This window comes from Haemaphysalis longicornis, unplaced genomic scaffold (genome assembly GCF_048455015.1).
Source record: "Haemaphysalis longicornis isolate Haplotype H1 unplaced genomic scaffold, Haemaphysalis longicornis Haplotype H1 scaffold_8, whole genome shotgun sequence".
Classification (NCBI taxonomy): Eukaryota; Metazoa; Arthropoda; class Arachnida; order Ixodida; family Ixodidae; genus Haemaphysalis; species Haemaphysalis longicornis.
The window spans coordinates 90,937,564-90,963,701 of NW_027526445.1; the positions used below are offsets into that span (position 1 = coordinate 90,937,564).

Below are 26,138 nucleotides of genomic sequence, written 5' to 3' on the forward strand. Positions count from 1 at the left end.
TTTTAGATGCGAAGCATCTCATGCTTGGGTCTGTGTCCCTCCCTCTCTTGTCCGCCGTCCGCACTGTACTGCGCATGCGCGTCTCTTCAGCCCCGTCAGTGTCTGGGCTGATGTCAGCACAGTCCACTATAAAAAGAAATAGTTAGGCGGCGCCCGGTTTCGATCCCACGACTCTCTGACCGCAACGGGAGGTACGTGGCGCACTAACCACTGCGCTACAAACCGAGACGGGAGCATGTGCTACGAACGCGCCTTATGTCCTTCACTCACTCAAACTACGTCAAGAAGCTACTGATACAACGAAGGCACGCGAAGCTGAACGTCAACGGAAATGACGAACTGAAAACTTTAGAGGAGGATGTTGAATTTCCAGCGAGAAAGCTGTGGCGAAAAGCGCCACGCGCCTTGCAGCTCAACCAGACAAGAGGACGAAGACGGCGGACAGTGGGGTAGGAGCGTGAACACGCAATAAAGACGAGAACCAGGTGGTGTTCGATCAGGTAACGCGGGTGTCGGCCTTTTCACTGTCTCTACATTTCTCTACATTTCTGTCTCTACGTGGGGGTTCACACTACGTTCCCATTCATGCTCCGATAAATGAAACAACGGCAACCCAATGGAACCTACACGGAACTCTCATGATGCTTCTCATCCTCCTCATTATTTCTCGCGGGAAGATGGTGTAATTTTATTTTCAAGAACCATGATTTTTTTATTATGTTTCTATCGCTCAAGCTCCATTTAAAGGTCGGTTTAGAGGTGGGAAAGGGCATATAAACACGTTTAATAAATATTTTGCACTGCAGTGCCGGGCTTGTACCTACCTTGCAACAGAATATAGCTTCGCATAAACACCCCTCTCCCCTCCATCATCCGAGCGTCCAGGTGCGAGATATACGCAGGAATTGTATTTACAAATACGTCGTCCCCATGCGTACACCCCGACCGCGCTTTCAAAAATACCCCCGCACCCAGATGGGTTTCCATTGAGAGACAGGCAAAAGAATATCACGCAAGCATGCTTTCCTGAGAAGGCGATGCGCAGCTTAATTGCCCTCGGCCAACAATTTGTTAAAAAAGTGAACCCTTCCTCTTTCTGAACATGATGCTGAAACGAAAAAACAAAGGAGACAAGACTAGCAAAGTTTTGAAGAAAAAGGAAGATTTATTCTGTTGGTCCAGGCGCACTCGAATTGGTCCCACTGGGCGGATTTGGCAGGGTCTGGATTGGGACGGCGTTGACGGCGGTGAAAGAGCGGACTTCACGCGGAGCGACGCCACAGTGGGCACTTGTTAGCAGGGTTCATGGCGCGGTTCGAAGGGCACCTGAACGCGGCCTGGAACTCGGGGCTGTTCTTCAGAGCGGTGTTAACTCTGGGCAACGGCAGAAAAGAAGATTTGAATATGGGTCGTTGGTAGGTCGGCGTGCATTACTGCTCGGTTTCCCCTTCCCTATTTAGAGATCAAGAACTTCGTGATGCTTTATTTGCGTTCCCATCTTAACAAAAGCCGAATGTTACTGTTAAGCCAACCCAGGCGAACAGGTACGGACGATAGTGAGACCGACCACCAACAAAAAGAAAGGAGGGGGGGGGGGGGGAGCCCAGGAACGACTGAGGAATAAACGCCTCACATTTCTGTGAGGCCATTTCACATATGATGTCAGGTGTTATCGTGGCTGGCGAACAAACAAAACAAACAAGGCCGGATGTAAAGTTCGCGTTGGATGCCCCAGGAGCTTTTCACTGAATTCTCCTGAGCAGAAATTTTTCGTTATGCTAAAATGAGGAGCGCAATTCTACGAGTTCTAGATAATTTTATACTGTGTCCGGGAAGGGCTTTTTGCCTACTTTCAGATTATTCGGAGTATAAATCTGACTGTGGAACACATTACCGGCGGACGCCGTCAACAGCACATCTGTAGAGTGTTTTCTAAGAGCCATAAATGATCTGGAATTTGAACACTTGATAAAAAGGAAAAATTGCATATTTAGTGTTCCTAAAACTTCTTTTTGTGAACTAAACGTTTACACTGAATAGCATGCTTCTGTCCATGTGTATTCTATATTGTTCTTGTTTCTTGCCTTTTGAATGCCTATGTTATCCTTAGGATGAAAACATGAATTCATTGTAACTACTCCTGCATGGGCCCTGAAGGGCGTGCAGTACGTTGAAATAAATAAATAAATAAATACATCTGGGCTGCACGAGGACAGATTTTAGAAAATAACACCCCGCTAACTTCGTGCGGTGCTCTAGAACAGTGGTTCGCAACCATGAGCTTACTGAGGGGCTCCTCTGGCCTTGCAGAAGTGACGCCGGAACCCGCGATGGCGAACGCTGACGAGATTAACATTGTCAGTTAACTCTTGACCCTGAAGTCGCCTATACGTCTATTTACGGGCCCGCGTTTTGTGCGGCTGGTTTTATCGCACAACTTCAGTGTTGCGCTGGAAGCCGACTTACACGCGCGCATTGCTGCAAAGCCGATTTGGCGTTGGCGCGTGAAGTGAGGTGAAAATAATATTTTTGCTAGCTGGAATATTGAACCAGAAATTTCTTCCAGCTGGACTGAGATTTTTGCACCGGCTGGTTGCTGTTACTGCTGGGTAGTTTTGAAGACGATAGTCTTTCTTGGGCTACTTAAACGCAGAAATTTTGGTCTGTCTGTAGGTCTGCCCGTCTGTGACTCGAGTCAGCCAACCGGCCAAAGTGAAACAGAAGCTACGCAAAAGTCTTTATACCCACAGCCAAATCTAAACGTCAAAGTCCGGTGTAAATGTTCATACTTGTCGAATTATTGAACAAGAATAAGACAATACGCGAACATTAGGCGTAAAATCAATAAATAAGTGATATTTGCAGTGTTTCTTTATTTAAAAAATCACGAATCCTTGGTTTTTGCGATAACAAATAAAATACTACATCACGACGACCGTGGCCGGAGCAGGCGCGCAGCCGAGCAGGGGCGCTGCGCTTGCCACTGCCGGCTGGTTACGCGGCTAAGGAGAGTGAGGGGAACTTTCTCGCTTCCTTTCGTAGCGCGATAAGTGCATGCAATGCCGGTTTACCAGACCAGGCGCACTTCGCTTCAGCGCAGGCACTTTGCGCAGCTCTTGTCGCGCCGGGCGCACTACAAAAGCAAGAACAAAAGTTCCCATCACTCTCTTTAGCCGCGCAACCAGCCGACAGCGGCAAGTGCAGCGCCCCTACTCGGCCGTGCGCCTGCTCCGGCCACGGTCGCCGTGGCCCACAAAACTTTGACAAAGACTGTACGTATGTGTCTTTGGCCTGCATTTATTTGTATTTACACTATCTGCGAGCCAGTAACCCAAAAGGTGTAACTTTATTTTACTTTGTATAAAAATTGTATGCCAGCCGCCCATTTTTGCTTGTTTATACTCTCGACACTATCATGAAGTGGTGTCGGTGTGTCATATACTAGTACTTTTGTGTGTCGAAGGAGGGTGGAGCACGACGAGTTTTTCTTCAACTGCGAAGTTTCTGAGAAAGCTGTGTACCTTTTCTTTCTAGCCGTACGGCTGCATTCAGGTGGATGTCAAACTTTCCTTCCCAGTACCTTACTCTACCTTGAGGGTTTCCCCTTGATCAGGTCGATTACAAGGGTGACCATGTACAGTGTTTTAGGGCAGGAGCCCTTTAGGGGTTCGGGCTCTCGGCGTCTCATGTCGGCGTCGTTTCATGCCATCGTAGTATCATGTAGTCATGGTACTAAAACCCCGGGACACTCGTTTTCCAACGCCTCGCGCTGAACACTTCGTGCTTCAAAGACGCGAGACTTAAAGCAAAGCTGTATACGTCTAGCCTTCAACGATTTCATCTCCGCAGGCAGAAACGCCAAGGCGCCAAGAATACATTCATCACAGCATGCTTCGCCCCTTCCCAGGTTTCACGTTACGGTTTTATCTCCGTGGGCAAAAACGTTAAGGCGACAAGAATACACACACACTGAATTCTTCGCTCCTCCCCAAGTTTCACGTTAGTGAAGATGGCCCGGGATTTTTCTTTTACTGACATGGCTTTGATAGATTTACGTTACAGAGTATTTGATTTTTTTCTTCACGTAATGCTGTCGAATGTTCAAGCGTCGAATTATTTCTGTACGAGGGCCCTCAGGCACCTTCAGCCGCTTTTCGTATGGGAGACGTATGAGAGAAAATAAACTGATTGATTTGACGTGCTTTGACTTGAACGTGTAATACGTTTTGCATGCGGGCGACGACTCGAAGCCATCGCTTGCGCGTACGGGCGTGATTTCGCTGCGCCCCTGCGAGATTGACTTGGCCGCACCGAAATTTCTGAACCTGTCAAAGAACGCGTCAAGTCACGTGGGCTGCTCGGCACCGGTCAGGTATTTCACTAGAATGGATAAATACCATTCGCAAACACCAACAACTTCTACTAAAACAATAACACTAATGCATCTTTTTCTTTATGAGGAAATATGACACGTACCTGTCACGGCTCGTCATCTCGCTGTGGTACGAGGACTTGCTCGGCGGAGAGTTGCCGCACTGACTCTGCACAAGGAAAGCAGCACACACCGTTACGCAAACCAGTGTAACTTGTTCAGGCATTACAAATAAACCCAAACAAGCAACAAGCACAATTGATTCACTTGTTTCATGATTTCAAAGCCGAAGCTAACATGTTTTGCGTTATTTCAGATGTATCGAATAGCTAAACGAAACTCGACACAGCACGACACAAACACTTCAGAGAACTCTACTGACAGCTACACTACACCCATCGTTTTTGGATGACGATGCCATGGTTTCGGTGAACCGCGTTTTTAAGTATTTGTCAGGCGTTAGGTTTTTAAACATTTCCTATAATGCATAATTAAAACTGTCCCGATACACCAGCCATCACCATTGCTGTTAATTGATTTTATCATTTGTCTGGCTTAGAGGTTTTAATACCTACTTTTTGTGGTAATCACTTCTTTGGCGGTCTTTGCCCTAGCTGGCCTTCCGCCAAAGTCATCTCATAGAATAGATGCACTATGCCACTTTCGTTTCTTTCAAACGTTCGCGATGCCGAGAACATTCATAACCTCCAATATTACGAAACCCACCTAAAGGGCCAGTTTTCCATTAACAGGATTCTGGGCAGACCAGACCCCATAAAAGATGGCCCAAGCATTTTTCGGCAAGGTGACTTTTTTGTGTGTGAAGCATTATGGGCTACCTCATCCTTTCTCATTAACTTTTTCCTTAGGTATTGCTCCAACAATCACCATTGCATATAATTCCATATGTATTTTTGCGTATTCCTCGCATTACTGCTCTGTCGCACTGAACTCTGAAGATGTGCCATACCTGCAGAGTATCCATCGTGGATATAACCTCCGCTCCTCCTGCGTACTTCTAATTGTGGCCCCCTCGACAATCCTAATATTGCTCGTGTGATTGGCAGAAGCTCGTTTCAGAGTCGTTTCAATGATTTTTTAAGACGAAAGTGTTTTATTCCGGGATACACAAATATTTCGCTGACGCCATATCCGTTACGGAAATGACGCCAGTACAACGATGCAAGCGGCCTGTAAATAGTGCACCCCTGCACACAAGGTCTTCTTGCGGGGAAGCAACTATTAGTACTAAACAGTACGTTATACTTAGGGTTGTTCGTTTTCGGGTTTTATATTTTAACAGGAAAGTGTTTTATGCCGGGATACACCAAGATTTTACTGACATATTCGGCACGGAAATGTCGCTAGTACACCTTCGCACAAGCGACCCGCCAGCAGGACGTCGCTCCCAAAGCATACCCACAAGACAGCCGCCGACCCGGAAACCATGCTCACCTGCAGATTTCGCTGCACATTTCACATTCGTGTTTTACCGATTCCTATGACAGAGGAATCAACTTTTGTTGTACACCTGCCATTGTAACCCCTTGCCCCAGCAGAAGTTGCGTCACTTACCGCTGTGTAGGAGACAAAGAAGAACTGGTTGACGTTCATGTTGAAGGTCTTAACGAAGCTGTTGTTGTCTATGTGCTTGCTCCGCACGAAGCTCTTGTACACCTGTCACAGATGAAACAAATTAACGAACGTCCAACGCAATCTGCAAACAGGGCTAGCAGGCAATAACGATTACCTTGAAGCTCGAGGAGAGAGCAGCCACGTCGCCTATGACCGAGATGACGTCCTGTGTCAGTGAAACGGAAAAGGCAGCAGCACGTTAGACGCCGAAATCTACGTGATCACCATAGACTTATATTATGATTTAATCGTCTGATCGCCCGCCAGAGAGAACGCGAAATCCGTAAGAAGGAGCCCATCATCTAAATTAGAATTTTGCCCTTTAGATTTAAACCGTAATACAATGCCATTTTTAAAGGAGCCATTAAATCCCCCAAATTATACAGTCAATTGGTAACCGCAAGATGACGACAGCCAGCCACTAGACGACTGTACCACGCTTGTTACGAGTACTCTGACCTTCTTAACCCTTTGCGACACGCTTTAGCATGTAGGTTTCAGAAAAATTCGAAACTGCCTGTGTAAGGTATTGATAACCAAAATTTCACTTAAAGAACATACACAACTCGATATCGAATAGTTAATAAATTAGGTTGTGTCTTAAACCTAAACACGCTATCGTTAACGTGACCACCGTTTCCTTACCATTACTGCAATAGAAAACGTATACACATTGTGACTTGTAGCCCTTAGATATTAAGGTAACAGCTTTAGTTTTGCTTTAATAAATGTTTTAATTAGATAGAAAACAAAACCAAGAACACCGAATACCAAGAATACCAAGAGCGCCGAGCATCTGCCGTGTCGAGTAGGTGTTCTTGAACCCCACTTGAACCGCTGAGCCAGCATTCGCATGTCCCGCTCTGCGGCGGGAAATACGAATGATGGCTGCGCGGTTAAAGTGGGGATTACCACGATTGTAAAAATTCTCTTTTAAAATTTGCGTGTACAATGGTGCACGCCGTGTCGCTAAGGGTTAATGGCTTGCTTAGTATTTGTAACACCTAAAGCGACGATAGCCTTTAAACCCAAGTTTAACTTGAGGTTAATTTGAAACGGCGCACATAAAAGCAGTTTTAAATGTAGTGCACCGAGATTAAGGCGCACTGAAATGGCAGAATGTAGCCTTCGCTGTTACACGATTAGAACAGAGACCACTGAGATTAGACGGCAGGCAGCTCGGTTAACGGACTGTTGTGGAAAAGTGTACCCTTGTAGATGCGTCCTTGCTCGCGGTGTCGGCAAGTTGCCCGACGAAACACTGCCGGATTCCCTCGAAGTGTTTCCTTGTGCTGTCGCTCCACATCGGTTTGGAATAGACGTCGCCCTTTTGGTCCGCGTCACCTGTTGGAGGCAGATAGGGACACTGCATAACGATTCCACTCCTGGCCCTTTAAGCCATAGGATTTTCATTTCGACCGAAAATTGTTTTCCCGTGTGATTTTTAAAGCTTAGCACCCCATCAGCTTGCAGAAGAAAATTGAGCTAACAATGCTGGTATTTAATAATTTACAATCATGACAATCAGGTCATTACTCCTCTTCCTCCTCCTCCTCATACTCATCATCATCATTGTCATCACCAGCCTGTTCAGGTTGTCGCGAACGCGACAGAGAGACGAGCTAGGGCCCCGTTTTATTCCACGCTCGTGGCGTTCGTGGCTGCTTGCGCACCGGCGCCACGTGGCCCGCACTCATTGGTTGTCACTCCGCCCCAGCGCCGTCGCCGCTGGGGCGCCGCCACAAGGTCGATTTCAGGACGAAGACCTCTCCCATTGACTTCTAACCATTCCTGTCTCGCGCTACTCGAGTCCACAGTTTACCCCCGAAGTTCCGTATTTCTTCCCTCCGTCAATGACGTCATTAGCCAATTAAAATTTTTCTTTCAAGGAGAAAGAAAGGTTTTCCTTGTTTACTTAAAAGCAGCGACATTCTCACCACTCTCTGCCTTTCAAGTAATTCTCCCTCCAGTATTTCTCTCCGTGCATTTCGACAAATCAGGGTTTCTTTTTTTCCCCCACTCCGTTGTCATGCCTTGTTCCCACTGTGGCTTCCTCTTCAAAGCGTCCACTTCTGGGAGAACGCAAAAATCGGAGTGTATCGCAAGAGGCATCCTTGAAGAATTCTTCCACAAATAACTAGCAATTTCGGTTTTGTTCTCGGTGCTCTTGCAGATATTTTGGGCGGCGTGTTGTCAATAGACGAAAACTGTCTACGTTGACTGGTTTGAATCTTGGAAAGCAGTTTTTCACATGGCATGAAAAGCAAAAACAACAAACAAACAACTTGATATGTCGCGCCTGCTGTCTTTTTTCGTCTTGGTGCGTAATTCAGGAAGATATACTTGACTTGTGCCAAGGCTGCAGCCTTACCTTCTCGGAGCAACGTAGTCACCAAGCAGTGGGACATCTTGGGCAGCGTGTGCGGCATCTGCATCATCCTGCGACGAGGAAATGCAGACAATTTAACACCAATTTTGCTTATGGACGCGCGCGGTATCACTCACAGGAAGTTGTCGCTGGTCGGGAACGAAACATTCCAGAAGGTGATGGGAGCATCTGCATGCAAAGGAGAGCGGAACATCGCACCCGCGTCCTCAAACCGGCGACGGCGTACACTTACAGATGTTGCCGCCTCGGGGGTCGAAGGAGCACTCGTGGTCGAGGATGCTGCCCAGCCACCTGTACGTCAGAAAACACGGTATAGTGCTGGGAGTAGGTGGCGAAGGCACGCACTGGATTTCAGAGATGGTTGAGCAGCTCCGGTGCGCGTTCACAAGATCTCACATTCCTCATGTGCCCGCTTCTGAACCAGTCAGCGCCTGCCGTGAGTGGTGGCATCATCATCATCATCATCATCATTGCTCAGATTGCTGGGTGGCACAGTGGGTGATCCCGTCACGCGTTAACGAAGAACTGTATGCCGATGGTGAAACTCGGAAGCAAGAAAACATTTCGCGCAATGTGGGCGACATGACGCTCGCGTCCTCCAGCGCACAGAAAACAACATGCGACGAGTCTGGATTCGTGCGTACAGTAGAACCCCGCTCTTACGTTCCTCAGTGCTACGTTTTTCACGGCTGCTACATTGTTTTTGTCTAGTCGCGGCGCAGCTCACACAGAGTGCATTGTATTAAAATCCTCACTGTAACGTCGTGGCTCGGAGTACGTTCCCGGGTCATTCTTCGCAATCTGACACTCCCAACCCGCCCGGTAGGGTCCCTAGAAATTGTGCTAGTCTGCCGTCCGCCGGCCGCGAAGGGGGCTCCTCCGTGATGCATGCAGCGGCGGCGCTGCAATCAATCGGAGCGCGGTGGCCGGCCGGCGCGATGGGCAGCGGCGGACGGCGCTCTGCCGTGCCGCTGCTGCCTTCGTAGTTCTGCCCTATTTCTGGGCGGGTTCAGCCCATTTTAACTGCCCCTTTTTGAACCCTATCCGTTTCTGTCAACAAACCAGATTAGCCAAATAAGTTGCTTCTTACCAGTACGAAGTGTTTTAACCGGAGCGTGAAGTGACAGGAGTACGTTTTCGCGTATTATGAAGGATCGAGCCTTGTAAAAACCGCGGAATCGTGTCGCTCTGCTAGCCCCCGAGTATGTGTCGAACCGATTTCGACACATACTCGGGGGCTTCGGGAACACTGCCGGCAAGGCATCGTTTTCCAGCTTGGAAATATCATGCGGGACTTCAGCTAGCAAACAACCGTTCTTTGTGAATACCCCCGCCGTTGTTAACTGATGGATTAGTCAGCGCGTGAAAATGTGTGGGGTGTGTGGCGGCGCTCCGCTTTTTTCTATGGCTCTTTGGAACCGTCTTTCTTTGCAAGTTTCCCAAGATGTTGTCCCCTGTACGTGTATGTAAATAAAGCAGCTCGAACCGGTGCCTCCTGTCCTTTCGCATCGTTGATCTGAAGGCCCTTAAGCGCACGTCTTCGCGGCCCCCTCAGTTACGTCCAGTCAGCTGGGAATCTGTTAAATGTAAATGCCGAATAAAAAAACAAGACGTGTGCACATGCATACGAAGTTTTATCACCTTCAGTCATCAGATACAGTGATTTCTCCATAACTCGAACTCGGATATCTCGAAATATCGGTTAAATCGAAACCTTTTTTTGCCGTGCATATACCTGCCATAGGCGACATTTTCCACCCTTTGTCTCGAAACGTCTTTTCGGGGATCACGGATATCTCGAAATGTTGACAATAGGACGCAAGGCAACATCCGCTGCAGGCAGTTGATAAGCTCTCGGTTAAAGCTTAGCTCCCATTACGCGCCGAACACCGCCGTGAACGGCAAATTTGCGCGGGGTACGCACTGTGCGCGGCCGATGTCCCGTTAGCGGAGTGCTCTCCGGCGCCTACATCGTTGATATAGCTGGGGAAGACGCTTCTGATCATGTGGACGACGACGTGTCTCAAAAAGTTCCAAAAACGGCAGGAACAAGAAAAACATATGCTTTGCCTGCTTCACAGCAAAGATAGAATATAGCGTTGGCGACCAACAGTTGATGCGGCATTGAGAAGCTCGAGAACACTTTTTTGGGACCAGATGCGAACGCGAAACAGGCGAGCATCACGCAGTTCTTTTTCCGCAATACCTAAAAAAATTTTTTTTTTCTGCAAATTATTTTTGCCTGTATTCTGGAAGCGTCCCTGTGCATTGTAGCGTTTGTTACCAGCACTAGCTCTTATTCCAGTGATCTGGCCATACATTTTTCGCATTTCGCTTAACCCAACACTCCGCTTACCTCGAAATTTTCAAAAATTTGGGTACTATCAAACCTCTTCTGCGTGCCTGTAATTTTCGTGAATACCACGATTTGAAACATTCGCCAGCATTGGGTACGTGAAACTGATTTTTAATAAAACCCGGCTGCAAATCAGTAACTTCGCTTGCAAGTCATTACACAGGTTCTTTTTGATCACCCACACACTCGGAGAGAATTGCGAGACGCACGCGGGTAAAGCAAAACGGGAGAATATTTGTGTTATGGCCAATCATATAATCGTGGCTGTTTGAAACCAAGGAGTAAAAATATTGAGGTTTATTTATACTGTCATGACCATTTATACCTTGCTTTATCCCCCCTCCCCCCGCACTCTGCCCAAAGTATATAGGAACAAGTTTTTGCTGGCACAACATTTTACTCAAGCTTTCGCTTTTCTTCTTGTCAGCCTACCATCCGGCTGCGTGCTTGTCACCGTCAATGACGTTCGAGAATGACCCGGTAGTTTCGATGTGGAACAAACACAGCTTCTGGTGCCGCAGGGAGTTATTTTTGAACGGGATCTCACTGTCTGAACATTGGTGGTTGAACGCGAAGCTTTCTTGTGAGCGCTTCCTTGTCGTCTGAGTTTTGACTTTGACTCATTGAGCTTTCACTTTGACTCGCACGCATTCTGGACTTATGATCGCGCCGGATTTGAAATCGACCCTTTGCCGTTTGATTTCACGCGAAGAAAGCTTCGTGTTCAACCATCGTTGCGGAGTGGAGGAGTGGATAAGTTTTCTGACTAATTACATGTGCACGTCCATGCACTCCTCTCCAAATCCAAATTGCTTTGACCATGTTGGAATTGCGCATTGAGATAGACGTCGGCTTCAAAACGCGATGGAGCCAGCTTCGATTCTGATCACGGGAAGCGTTTTTTTTTTCCATCTCACTTTACTCACAAACATCACCGTCGTCAGAGACAGTTGGCTTTCCCGCAGTGCTTTTTCGAGGCGACATAGGCCATCAGTGAGACATAGAAAGCTTTACTTGAATAATGGTCCAAGCGGTGGTAGTGAAACGGCTACGCTGGTTGCTGCGGTTTCATCCTTCGGTCTTACTCGCGAAATTCAACGGCCGCAAAGAGGCTCCATAGCCCAATTCGCGAAAAACTCGGGGCGTGAAACTAAAAGGTCTTATAGTACTATCGTACCTTCAATTGTGAGCTGATGTACCTCGTACCATTCCATTTCACCGCTCTAAGTGGCCGGCAAACCCCGATGCGCGCTCGCGTTCCGCGGCAGAGCGGCAGTATAGCGCGCGGCACAGGCCGGCCTGCGGCCGCTCTTGCTCCGGCCGCTCGGGCGCTCCGATTGCTCGCAGCGCCCTCTGCGCAGCGCTGTGCGTGCATCAGCGGCGCGGACACGCCTTCCCATAGAGAAAGCGCGCGGACGGCAGACTAGCACAATTTCTAGGGACCCTACGCCCGGGAAACATCCGCGGACCGCCATTTTGACGCTTGACCAGCCTTGACCAACCTTGGCTACGGAACTGACTACATAAAGCCGCACGCTTGTGCGATTCTTCCCCACTGGATGGCTCTTTGTTAGTCTATGAAGTCACCATCATCACTGCGCTTACAACGAAAGTTTTACTTCGTAATACCGGAAGTGCGTGTTTGCCACAAAGCGCCGGCGCAAGAATAGCACGCGCTCTCGTTGTCATCGTGCGCTTCAATATTTGAGAAGACCGATGAACTTGCTACCACGAACTTTGCCGTGCCTAGATGGCGGCGCGAAAATGGCAGGCGCTTTCCCGTCAGGAAAAGCTTGACGTACTAAACGCAGTAGACAAGCAGGCAGCGCGGAAGAGAGCCGACATCGTTAGGGACGTTGCATTGTCACGCGTGGTGTTTTCCACCGAGCGTGAAAATTGGCAATCCTACATTCTCGGGTTTTTTAAGACTCGAAAGCCAGAGTTGCAGAAATGCTTTGCCGCAAGTCAAAGCTACACGGCTTTCGTTCATTTTTTAGGCTTTCCTACCTGCTGCATTTTCCTGCTTGTTACGTTTTGTTTTCCTGGTCCGCTGAAAAACGTATGAACGGGGTTCCACTGCATCAGGGAACGTTGAGATACTGCCAGGCAAGACGATTCACGAGTGTTTTGCGGAAGCATGAAGGAAGAGGATACCCTCTTTTCCGCCACGAGCTGTCAGATACGCGGCTTCCGTGAAGATCCCCAGTGTTTTTCATGCACTGTCGCAGAGAAAATGGTCCAACCTTACCTCTCTTCCATGTGGGCTGGCTCCCTCTTCAGGCTGTTCTCGAAGAGCGCCCTGCGAATGGCGGCGTATGACCGAAGACCCTCGTTCTCAATTACCATGGGAACCTGAGAGAGAGAGAGAGAGAGAGAGAGAGAGAGAGAGAGGGGGGGGGGGAGGGAGAGAGAGAGAGAGAGAGAGAGAGAGAGAGAGAGAGAGAGAGAGAGAGAAAACGCCAGCAGTTAGGCGCCGTTGAGGAACCAGCTATACGTGAAATCGACCCGCCGGCCAAATGCTTCAACCATCCAGTTTTTAGCTCGACGTCTACGTAGGTGCTGTTGCGAAGGTCGGACATGTCGCTTGACTCTTAGGATCCAAATGCGAATACATAAATGCCACGATTCATTTATACTGGCCTTTGCAGAACGCAGATACAGTTGAACCTCGTTTTAACGAACACTGATATAACGAATCATTCGCTATAGAGAACTAAAAAGGAATTTTGGTTGGTCACGTATCATTTTGATGTCATTTATTCTTTTAGAACAAAAGCGAAACTGAGAGCCGCGCGCACTATTGGATATAATGAATAAATATTTGACCAGCAGGCTTAAAAGCAACTTGGAAAAACTCCCCTCGTCCTAAACTGCAGAAGTAGAGGAGGCCGCTTTGTTCGCGAACACTCTGGAACACTTCGTCCTGCTCAGTGCTGTGAATAGCCACCAGACAAAGATCACATCCTTTCTCGAAAAAAATGTAACTCGGGCCTGTTTGTCAAATGAACTGTGTTCTGTTGTAATTTGCCGTTTCATGTTCTGGTTGATTTATTTATTGTAGGGTTTAACGCGCCGACGCAACGCAGACGATGAGGCGCGCCGTAGTGGAGGACTCCGGATTAATTTTGACCACCCGGGGATCTTTAAAGTGCGCCGAAATGTCGTACACACGGGCGTTTTTGCGTTTCGCCTCCATCAGAAAAGCGGCCGCCGCGCCCGGGAATCGAACCCGCGACCTCTTGTTCTGGTTCATTGAGCTTAAAATGGCACAAGCCGAAAGATAAGGGCTACCTTGTTTGCAGTAGGTTAGAAGATTAAAATAATGCGTTTTTGTAGCAAGGGTTTTTGCGGGGGCCAGATTACCGATTGGTTTGAACAGATTTATAGTTCTACTGTTACAACGAATATCGGATATAACGAACTAAATTACTGTCCCGACACTACTTCGTTTTAACGAGGTTCGAGTGTACTATGTTACGGTACAATTTAGAGGGAATGTCACCAGAATGGAGCAAGTCTTTGCGTGGGCCTCCTTTCTTGCTGCCCAAAGCGCCGAATCGGGTTGTTATTTTTTTAAATGCGGTGCAAACAGTCGGTATTTACGGAACGTGAAACAGATGCGTCTGTGCGCATGATACATAAGCAGAACAAACGCCCAGCTGCCGCGGTGGCTCAGTGGCTAAGGCGTTGTGCTGCTGTGTACGAGGACGCGTGGGTTGATTTCTGGCCGCGGCAGCCGCTTTTCTGATGGAGGCGAAAAGCAAAAACGCCCTTGCGTTCGAGATTTCGGCGTACGTTGAAGATCCCCAGGTGGTCAACATTAATTCGGAGCCCTCCACTACAGCGCGCCGCATCGCCTGCGTTGCGTCAGAGAGTTAAACCCGTCAATCAATCAATCAATCAATCAATCAATCAATCAATCAGTCAATCAATCAATCAATCAATCAATCAATCAATCAATCAATCAATCAATCAATCAAAACAAACGCCATCTCCCAGCAGCAGCGTAAATCATGGCAAGGAAGAGCACGATTTTTGTGTCCCCCCTCCCTTATCCGTAGTGATGCGTTCGCGGAGGCTAAAACAGTGGTTTATGCTTTACCTTTCGGTCGAAGCTAGATCGCTACCGTTTTCTCCCGAATGGAAGCGAAATGGCAGCCTCTACAACGCCCCCGTAGCCATCAATTGAAATCGACCGAGCCATAGAAAGTGGGTGAGCAGTCCACTGCGCAGCACGGCTTGAGCCAAACACGGACTTACGTCTTCGTGCTGGACGAAAACCTTGAACTGCTCCGAAATCCAGGCCGGCAGGAAGGCCTTCAGACGACTGCTCAAGATCTGCAAGGGGGAAGAACGCAAGAGGTCTAATTAGTGTCGCATTATGGTGGCGATGGGAGCGGTCGGAGTTGATTTTACCCAACCGGCCGACCCGCTTCCGCTCACTGACTAGCCAGAGTCACTGTAGTTATTAATAATGACCCTGTCTAGTCAGTGAGTGGAAGCGGTTTGTCCGGTTGGGTAAAATTAAGACAGACTGATCAGTTTGCTGTTGCGAAACGACCGCAGCGAGGATTGCCGTACTGGATGGGAGCAGTCTGTCTTGATTTTTACCCAAACGGCCAAACCGCTTCCGCTCACTGACTAGCCAGGGTCATTATTAATAATTACAGTGACTCTGGCTAGTCAGTGAGCGGATGCGGCTCGGCCGGTTGGGTAAAATCAACTATGACTGCTCCCATCGCCGCCGGCATGCGACACTAATTAGACCGTTGCAAGAAGAAGCAAGGCTCCCGTTTCTCGTCACGCAGGTTTCTTCGTCGTCGTACCTTTTTGTTGACCCTGGCCTTGGTCGCATCATCCATCCAGCTCATTCCCTTCATGACGGACGACACTGCCGCCCGCGTAGCACCGGTCACATTGGCTTTCTAAAAGAAAAAAAGAGCAAGAACCGGAGTTTGACAGCTTACAGTTCCATCCCCAGTTCGATTCCCGAAGCACAACCGATACTCGTCAGGAGCCCCCCCCCCCCCCCCCCCCCCGACTAAGGGCGCGTTCCAATTTCCCCTTTAGAACAAAGTTTATAGTATCTATAAACGTTGCTTTAGACAGCTTCGTTGCCGTCTTCGCGGACAGTCCGTTCCAATTCGATGTGACTGCTCAACGATGACTTCTTCAAGAAGACGGCATCACAGTCAGCAACGATGCAGGCTACCTTCCTGTCTAATCTAACAAGTTACGCCTGCGCCACCTTTATGCGTAATAATGTTGCATCAAAAGTACTTGTTATTTTATATACATATTTATTATAATTTACTAGCGGTGAAGATAGTTTTGTTTAATTTTAAATTCCGTAATGTTTGTAATAACAATGATAATATTTACGAAACGTGCGGCTTGTGTTTCTCAAAATGTCTGGTACGAGGTTGTCTGCGTTGGTGTGGCGTCCGGGAGCGCTGCGCTGTTCCAATTCTTATTCATTTAGATGTCTAGTTAGACTGCTTCGTAAGCTGTCTACCAAGCTGTCCGCATGCAAGGCCAAGTATGGCTGAGTATGGCTATGGCTAAGTATGGCTTAGAACATGCCATGAACCCGTCTTTCGAGCCATGCATTTTACACCCTACGGATATGCCATGGCATGGCAATTAGAGACCCGTTAAAACCTCAGCGAAAACAACGTATGGCAGTTTTTCGTTGTGGTGGTGTGCTTCCTGCACGTTTTGGGAGCCCTGCCCAAGGGTGTTTGAATGCCTTTGATGACGACAGCCTCCGTGATATTAATGAAAAATAAGAGCTGCCAAGTGGGCGAGCACGTTCGGGTCGAACCAAGAACTGAACCCATGGATTCCTTTGTATTTTGTCGTTGCGCAACGCTGCCCTGGAACATGGAGAACCAGAAAAACTGGCAGGTATTCCCAAGCGGGAACCGTCGGATGAAATCGTGAGGCGCTCAGCTTTTCACTAATTCCCTAAAGTCGGCTTCACTGCTCTACTTAAATGCATTGCTGCGAAAACATTTTTTTTTTCAGAGGCAATATAAGCAGCTCAATAATAAACTGCGAAGACCCGAGAGCCAAAAGAAGCTTGAGTTATCAGAGGCACAAAAACATTTATTTAAATTCTCTTTGATTGGCCACGAAGATAAAACACAACTTTGTTTAATTTTCAATTCAAAGGACTAGCGTTTGGTATCTTGCTCAGCTCCTTTGCAAACTTAAAGGGGCACTGACACAAAATTTTGAAGGCGAGATAACTTTCGAGATAGATTGGTGGGAACACATATACATCATCTGCAAAATATCAGCGGCGAATACAGCCTAGAACATATTTAAAATCAATTTTAAAGTTTGCGAAACGCAACCGAGCAGCAAGCAGAGGACCACGCGCCATCGACATCGCGATGATATCATGCAAATAAACAACATCCAAACACGTCACGAGTTTGTGTTTGCCGCTTCCGCACTGCCGGCGTTTTTCGCCGGCTCGCCCGGCTCGCCGCTCCAATCGGAGGGCCGGAGGGCGGAGCTTCTGCTCTCGAGAACGAACGACCCGATCGTTGGCGGCGGAGGCGCCGTGATTTCGTAAGCTCATCGGGCAGCTGGCCACGACCAAAGTTTTACAGCGATTCCAGGCACTCTGTTTCTATTACTTTTTATTTACATTGGACGCGAAAACGCGACGGAGACACGAAAAGCCCACTGAGCTAGCCGCACGGTCGCTGTGCAAACGGCGGCCACGGCCGCGAAGTGGCCCAGGCCGGCGCAGGTAGCTCGAGTGATAACTTGTTACCGCTGCACGAAATTGTCCCCAAGTCCTGACCATGGTGGCTTACATGAGAAAGGAGTTAATGATGCGATGGCGGGTTGCATTAAAAATTGTAATCTGCACCGCTTACGAGAGCGGCACTCGAATATCCGCCGCAGTGCTAAGCCGAACACATCTGTAGGCGGACCTGTAGGCAGACCGGCCGGCTGCTCCCAGCGCGCGTCTTGCCACCCACCGTCTCGAGCGTCGCGCGTCGTTCTTTAGCCGCGGTAGCATTTGCACTCGCAGCGCCTGCGTAACATCCACGGTCGCTTTTTAATTAAGCGCCGCACGAGATCAGTACGTGGGGGCATTCGCAGAAACTGCCGTCGATGCGGATTCGACAGTGCTACGGCGGCTCTGCTCTGTGATATCCATCCGACGGTCGCGTGGTCAGCTTTGTTCACACAAAATCCACAAAATGCATCGTTTCGCGGCACTCGCTGAAACCGAAACTGCGACTGGCCGCATTTAAAATGCCTCTAATTAAACAACCGTCGCACGCTGAAGCAAATTAGGTTTCTACAAGTTATAAGTAGGTCACTAGCTACTTATCGCAACAAAAAAAAAAACAAGATGCAAAATTTTTGTCAGTTTTTTTACAAAAAAATAAATGTTGAAATTTCACGCCACAGTGACGTAATATGGGCAGGAGTGACCTATTATGGGCAAGGACTTAACACATTTTTATTGGTGTGTTAACTGCACGTTAGCATTCGAGTGATACGATCAAACGAAACTAGAGGCCCGAGTACAGGTGGCGTCCTAAGTAAAGTGGTTTCTCTCTCTCTGGAACAAGGGTCAGTAAAGAGAAATAAGGCAAAATTTAAAAGTGGGACTACTAAACGCCATGAAACGTCAAAATGACTAAAGCGCACACAGCCTCTTTGTCAGCCGGAAGCACGTGACCAAAACTGTAAACCAGTCAGACAAGGCACCGGTGATGTCAAAGTTCACGGCAAATTCACGGAGTCCAAATTACGGCCTTAAACTTGTATTTTGTATTTATGGTCCTTTTAGTACCCCATGTATCCGTACGGAGCGATGTACACCGAGCCCCCTTAAAATAAGCTTCACTACTGTAAAAAACAAAAAAAACATTGCGGAGAGTTTATTTTTCAGGCTCAGTGTTAGAGGTGTGATACCAAAATATGACTTTAGGGCCTTGAATAAATGCCTTCATAAATTCCAATAAAGCGTTACACGTTGAGCCTTTTATAGTCGGGTTCATTATTATGCACAAGGGAACTGCGGGAAGACATTCTTTTAGGTGCAGTATAAGAGATCCGACATGAGCCGATAAAAGCCTTTTGTCAATAGCGTTTTCTTATGTGGCGAAACTGCGACACATCAAGCATTACAGACGGGTCTCCTCATGGGACCACGTAGAAATGAAGTGTAGTAATACGGTTCCTCGTCGAGCAATGTGTCGGTGTGGTGTCCCAGCTTAATTGACTGAATAGCCTATGTGAAGAAATGAAGATTGTGAAATTAAAAAGGACGGATTGAGCAGTCCACAGGACAAGGCTATAATCCAAGCTTTTCAAACGGAAACACACCGGTCATATAGAACAAAAAAAAAATGCCGGGCCATTGCCACTAAAGTGAAACCTGGGGAGGGGCGAAGCATGCAGTGTATATGGGTATTCTTGGCGCCTTGGCGTTTTTGAGAACGGAGATGAAGCCTTTGGGCGGAAGAAGTATACAGCTTTGCTGTAAAAGCCTCATGTATTTGAAGCACGAAGCGTTCTAGCGCGAGGCCTAAACGAGTGTCCCGGTCTGTTTTAGTGCGCGTTAGGAAGCGTTCCATCACGTAGCGTAAACGAATTTGCCGGTGTTTTTTTTTAGTACGCGTTACGGTCTAGCGCGAGGCGTAAACGAGTGTCCGGATGTTTTAGTACCTTGACTACATGAGACGACGGTTAAGACGACGACATGAGACGCCAAGTTTCCGAGCCCCTAAGGGCTAAAAAGACGCCTCAAAAAAAAAAAAAACGGTTGTATCGCATCGGTTAGCTCGCATCAATAAGGCGCATATACGTCATGTGCGTGAACTCGAACTAAACGTGGTAGTTGAGTTTAGAGGTTGCCGTATGTATTTCGTCAACTAGCAGCCGTTCTCTACTAGTCGACAGGGCCAATGCGAATGGCTATAAACTTGAAGCAAGAGGGAAGATAGATACAGACAAACAAAAACAGACCTTGAAGTTCTGGATACCCGGTTTGAAGGCGTTGAAGCCGGCGTAGAGGGACATAACGGGCAGCGATTCGACAACCACGCCGAGGCAAATCTGCTTCCTCAGGGCCGGGGACTTTCCCAGGGCGCTCAGGGCCTGAACCTTGGCCGGCAAGAAGGGCGAGGCGGCCACCAGGGCCCGGAAGCCGAGGTAGTTCAGCACGATGTGCCTGTATAGTAAGAGGAATTTATTTTTATATTTATTTATTATTTATTTATTTATTTATTTATTTATTTTATTATTTATATGTTGATTTATTTTATTTATTTATGTGTTTGTTTGTTTGTCTGTTTGTTTGTGTTTGTTTGTATGTTTCTTTGTTTGTTTGTTTGTTTGTTTGTTTGTTTGTTTGTTTGTTTGTTTGTTTGTTTGTTTGTTTGTTTGTTTGTTTGTTTGTTTGTTTGTTTGTTTGTTTGTTTGTTTGTTTGTTTGTTTGTTTGTTTGTTTGTTTGTTTGTTTGTTTGTTTGTTTGTTTGTTTGTTTGTTTGTTTGCTTGTTTGTTTGCTTGTTTGTTTACCTTAAGGGCCTCGAGGGCATTACACAAGGGCGGTTTTATACAGTAATCCACGAACATCTATTTCTGTATATTTCCGCAGACATGTACTTCTTTCTGGTAAAATAAACTTGAACTTGAACCTAATCAATGACAACAGCAATTTTTTTATCAAGACATGCGCAGGATACACAGTCGGGCAAGCAACATATGCAGGAAAGAACAGAGCAAGGTTTTGACAAGCGAGCACATTGAAAGAACAGCCCATCAGGTTATACAGCAGAAAAAAATGGCAATGGCTAAGACTGTCGATCACAGTGTGGAACGCAAATAACGCAGTGTGGGAAGCTGATTGCTGTGCATGGGTTACAATGCTAGCAGGGAGAGAATTCCACTCGTTTATTGGCAAAACAAGGCGTTTCTTTGTGCGAGAAAATAAAGGTTCTATCTTGAGATCATGGTCGACGCGTGGGGAAATGCACGAGGCAGGGTGAATGAACCCACGGCGGAACGGCGAGTCACTGGGATATAATTTGTGTAATGATCCTCCCACTCACACTAATCGCCGCTAACATCGTTCGGTATCCGTTCGTTTCTTATTGAGCTCATACCCGCCGTCGTGGCTCAGTGGCTATGGTGTTATGCTGCTGAGCCCAAGGACGTGGGTTCGATCCCAGCCGCGGTGGCTTTGCCGATGGAGGGGAAAAGCGGAAACGCCCGTGTGTCGAAATTGATCATGGTGTTTAACGCGCCGACGCGACGCAGTTGAGGCGCGCCGTAGTGGAGGGCTCCGGGTTAATTTTGAGCACCTGGGGATCTTCAACGTGAGCCGAAATCTCGAACACACGGGGGTTCTTGCTTTCCACCTCCATCAGAAAAGCGGTCGCGGCGGCCGGGAATTGAACCCGCGTCCTTGTGCATCAATTATAAACAGAATCCTTCGAATGACGTGAGTATTTCAGAGTCGGCCAATCCTTTCAAACAATCATACCGGGAACATTGACTATCAGTCTAAAACAGTCTAGGTAAGCAGCGTGCGAGATGCAGTCTGCCGCTTAGAGGAGATTGCCATATGAATCCACATACCGGCAAAAACCAGCAGAAGCTAACATAACAGGGCAGGGTTGGTGCGCGCGGAGAGGTGGCGCCACAAAAAGGCCAACATAAGAAATCGAAAATGCCTCCGAACCATACGTAACGTTCACTGAATGTGCACGGTTATAAAAAGTTTCTCCCAACAAAGAGTTTTTAATGTAAGATCTGTTTTATGACACCTGCTAGTACACTGAACCTCTGCGGCTCCATCGGAATAAAAAAAGTAAACTTTCCACGTCCAACAGGCACAGAAAAGAAGAGGTCCGTCCAATCAGAGGTACAGTTGAACCTCGTTATAACGAACACTGATATGCCGAATTATTGGCTATAGCGAACTAAATACAAACTGATTGGGCACGCTTTATTTCAATGGCTGTTATTCTTTTATAACGAAACTGAAACCGCGAGAACCACGCGCGATATCGGATATAACGAAGAAATATTTGACCAAGTGTATGAGAAGCTGCTTAAAAAACACCCGGCTTCTGAAACTGCAGAAGTATAAAGGTTCTTTTGTTCGTGCTCACTGTGGAAACTTCATCTTGCTCAGTGCTGTGAGTAGCTACCAGAGCAAGATTCTATTCCTCAAATAAATAAGGATGCAGGCCTCTATGGTCGAGGAACTTGGTTCTGTTGTAATTTCACGTACTCATGTTCCCGTTCATTGAGGTTGAAATGCAACAAGGAGAAAAGTAAAGGGTTACCTTAGTGGATTCGATGCCTAAAAATGCATTTTTGTATCACGCATTTTTGGGCGAGCCAGGTTTTCGATTTGTTAGAGCCGATTTTCACCTCTACTGTTAAAACAAATGTCGGATATAACGAACTAATTTGCTGTCACGATACTACTCCTTTATAACGAGGTTGGACTGTGCCATTAAAATACCCCGGACGCAAATGACGCTGTAACGCACGTGTATATTCTTGTGGCCGTAAAAATTGAAAGAGTGTGCGGTATACTTACGGGGCAGTCTCTTTGGCCAAGCTCAGCAGCTTGGTCACGTACTCAGGGTCCTTGACCAGGAACTCCGTATTACTCGTCAGCCTGGTGATGTTCTCCAGAACGATTCTCAGGAACTGCGCGAACATGAAGGCGCACAAAAATGAGCTCTTTCGGCGGGAAAGTAGGAGCGGGTTCGCGAGGAGCGGCCCCTAGCGTCACGTACAGCGTGCCATTTCAGAAGTCATCGCTCGTAGCCCTTCGTTGCAAACGGCTACCATTCAAGTTGGCTTCCCTGCAAGACAAGCGTCCCCCCTCCCCTTCTATGCTTCCATCTCAGATAACAACGCTGCCGGGTTGGTGCCAACGCTGTTTCGAATACGCTCCAGCACAAGTGGCGCGCACATTGACGACACAAACTTGATCCTCAAAGTCGCCCGGTGAGACCATCAGAAATTGGTATACAGGTGGATTCGGAGGAATATTTTTGTGTTTTTGTTCGCGCAGGGAGGTTGAACTGCGACAGGGAACACTTGATGTTCCATTTGGAAGGACCAAACTGCAGCGACTAACAGCTGTAAACAGACTTGTCCCCATCAAGCGACCCACAAACACATCAAGGGGCCAGTGTTAGGGCCGCGCGTTTCCAAACGCTACGCGGCACAGAACAGCCACGTGACGTATGTGATGCCGCTGCGCGCGCTATTCTTTTGCGCGCCTGCTAAGACGAGACCGGCGTCGGGCTTTGTGGCTTCGATGTAGAGCAAGAAGTATTGGCTCCGACGGCTTGGGTTTGAGCCCCAGCAGGTTTTTTTTCGTTGATTAAATTTTTTTTCTAAATTTAATCTTTTTCTAAACTCACATTTATGCGTTGTTTTTGTTAATGATGGTGATTCGTTATGTTTAGGTCGCTTTAGGTTTTGGGCGCAGGAAATGACCCCGCTACTATGTACTAGGAGGTAAGGTGGGTCGTGCGGGGAAAAACCAATGGAGAGCGGGGGTCCCTTTGCGATGAAAAAAAAATGTATGGAGCACAGGCGGTCCCCAGAGAACTCCTGTTGCAGCGATCACCACCTATAAGTTTTTAAGTCAAGCTAAACAATTATTTGACGGGTTTTGCAAAACTTTCTATTAGGAAATAAACAAAGAAGACAATTATGGTTGATAGACAAGGATTAATTTAACAAACAAGGCTTCTAAAACCAACTTGTAAGCAGCAGCCGCCAGGGGCCCTGCTTACAACAGCAGTTTCTCAGCAGAAATTTTCATCGCAAAAGGGACCCCTCTAATCGGCCCCGAATGACACACCTTTCTCTTCCAGTACACTGTAACCGCGAACAGATATGTCACGTGGGTGCTCTGTGCAGCGAAGCGTTTGGAAATACGCAGCCGAGCTAAAGCTGAAGGTTGCTGGGTCCTGTGGCATCGCCTATGATGGCACGCGACTGCAGCGCCAGATTTCCCCCTAGTGCACGTCAGTACGAAGCGCAGTGCAATATTGTTGCACCATGGTACGAAGCTCCCCTTTGGATTACTCCTGCCCGTCATTACGTTAACGGGCGGGACTTGCCTCGGCCAGTTCCGGATGCGCGGCGGCTAGCTTCTGGATGGCGAACCTTGGCCTAGGGGCGACAATGTTGGACAGGCGGCTTTCGAAGGAAGAAACCTCGACGGCCAGCACGGGCGCCACGGCGCCCTCGCGGAACGGAGACACGGCATGCATTACGGCGCTGTAGTACCATTTGAGCGAGCGGTTGCCCAAGTTGTACGGCAGCAGCAGCTCCGGAAGGCCAACCTGCGACACGACGAGTTAGGCAGCAGGGTTAAACATGGCCGAGCCATCATCTTTGCACTACCTAGCCCATGCCAGCTACAATACGGAAGAACAGAAAATGGCCCCGTATCTGCTCCTTTCGTTGCAATGTCGATGAAAGACGATAGTCTCTCGTCGACACTTCCCAAGTAAATGCCTCCCTTCGCTTTCCCGCTCACCGCTCAAACTGTTCCTCTTCCGTCGTGCTCCTCCCAAGGTAAACACGCTAGAGGTTTGCTAAAGGCGATTTAAATTTACCGCGTTCCACTGCTCCAGGCCGGGAGCCTCGATGCCAGCGCTTGCGTGCGGGGGAGACGCGCGTGAATCGAGGCGCCCTACTTAAAAGTTTATAGAACCACGTCGCCCTTGACGTCTGTTCCAAGCGGAACGTGAAAACTATCTAGCAGAATCATTCGTAACGGTTCCAGTTTGATTTCTTAAAATTCCGCCAGTATCTGTAGTGGCGCGCGCGACAGTAGAAGTCTGAGTGATCTTTTTTACTGTAGTGCATGTAGTATTTCATTTGCTATCGCAAAAATCAGGCGTCCACGAATTTGTTGTAAAGGAACACTGCAAATATCACTTATGTATTGATTTTCTGCCTCACATTAGGTTAACGTTAGGTACTTGTTCAACAATGTTGCAAGTATTAACATTGCCACCCGACTTAGACGGTTAGATTTGGCTGTGGGTATATAAACTATTGAGCAACTTCTGTTTCACTTTGACCGGGTGGCTGAATCGAGTTAGACACAGACAGACAGACAGACAGACAGACAGAGAGACAGACAGACAGACAGACAGACAGTCATATAGGCAAACCAAAACTTTCGCGTTTAAGTAGCCCAAGAAATACTATGTTCTTTAAAAATGGCTCAGGTTTAACACCTGTAAACCTATTTACCATGAGCAAAAGCTGAAGCGCATGCGCAGACGGCCACGGCGGCACTCCATCTATGGAGAAACTGCGCAACCAAGCGCCGGCAAAGTTGCCGTTAAAGGGACAGACAACCGATTTTTGTCGAGTATATATTCTGTATCCCAAATGAAAGGGCATCACTTAAAGCACCTTGACGAGAAACGGTTTTGCTGATAACGCCCTAGAACTTTTTAAATCGAATTTTTTGATCTACGAGCCGTATGTGTCCCTCCCAAAACTAATGCTGGCAACCATGACATGGAGTAGCTCGGCAACATACTTTTGTCTGTATGCGAAATAAAAAACGATATTTAAAAACTTGTTCCCAGCTAAAAAAGTTGGAATCGCAGGCTTTCCTGTTGCTTTATCTGTTGTTTTAATGCAACGGTCTATTTTGCATGAATGCGCCCTCTGTTGGGATAGACAATAGGTAGAATCTGGCTTCACGTTGTGGACGCGGGAAGTACGATTTTCCCCGGGCGCGACGTTTCTTTTTTTTTTAAGCTGCCGTTGGCGTATTTGGAAACTGAAATCAAAAATTTTGGCAGAACAAACGCCCCTGACTCAGGCAGAATCGTCAAAGCTCCTTCGCTGGGTCTGTTTACTGAACGCTGCCGTTGATTCCGGGCATGGAGGCTCAGTTAGCCACACTGAGAGGCATGCTGAGAAGCACCCAGCGACGGCAGGCGGCGTTTCTTTAAAAATTTCAGAATAATGTTTAGAAATACATATGCAATTTAACCTTGTACAAATACTTGTGTTAAAAGGTTTTAAGTACGTAAATAAACCTTTCAGCAGTTACAGTAGCTGCTACGTTTGCAGGTCACGTGACAGGGACACATATTGTAGTGTCAAGTTTCGACACTACGAACCGCCACCCTTCCGATTTTAGGAAGTTTGCTGCCAAATTAAAATTATTTCCGCCAGTTTGTTTAGAAATTGCTTGTGGTTATCGGGCTATATAAAGCGCTGGCTTTCATATGAGCTAGAGAACATATACACGACGAAAATCGGTTGTCTGTCCCTTTAAACCTTCGCCATAGTCAAGTGGTATAGCAGCGGTGAGGCTCCAGGGGAACGCAGCTGC

General features: G+C 47.6%; 1 protein-coding gene across 1 annotated transcript in view; it reads right to left on the bottom strand.

The window, feature by feature from the left end:
- Positions 1-1,178: 1,178 nt before the first annotated feature.
- LOC144148379 (uncharacterized) overlaps positions 1,179-26,138 on the bottom strand; it is a 63,538-nt gene continuing 38,578 nt past the window's right edge. The window contains exons 8-21 of the mRNA XM_077679920.1: positions 23,890-24,114; positions 22,344-22,456; positions 19,756-19,960; positions 15,579-15,677; positions 15,013-15,090; positions 13,001-13,104; positions 8,629-8,687; positions 8,513-8,564; positions 8,379-8,446; positions 7,218-7,351; positions 6,123-6,173; positions 5,948-6,049; positions 4,477-4,541; positions 1,179-1,374 (exon numbers count right to left, since the gene is read on the bottom strand). Of these exons, the coding sequence (XP_077536046.1) occupies positions 1,263-1,374; positions 4,477-4,541; positions 5,948-6,049; positions 6,123-6,173; positions 7,218-7,351; positions 8,379-8,446; positions 8,513-8,564; positions 8,629-8,687; positions 13,001-13,104; positions 15,013-15,090; positions 15,579-15,677; positions 19,756-19,960; positions 22,344-22,456; positions 23,890-24,114 (1,467 nt within the window). The 3' untranslated portion in view covers positions 1,179-1,262. The remainder of the gene's footprint in view (positions 1,375-4,476; positions 4,542-5,947; positions 6,050-6,122; positions 6,174-7,217; positions 7,352-8,378; positions 8,447-8,512; positions 8,565-8,628; positions 8,688-13,000; positions 13,105-15,012; positions 15,091-15,578; positions 15,678-19,755; positions 19,961-22,343; positions 22,457-23,889; positions 24,115-26,138) is intronic.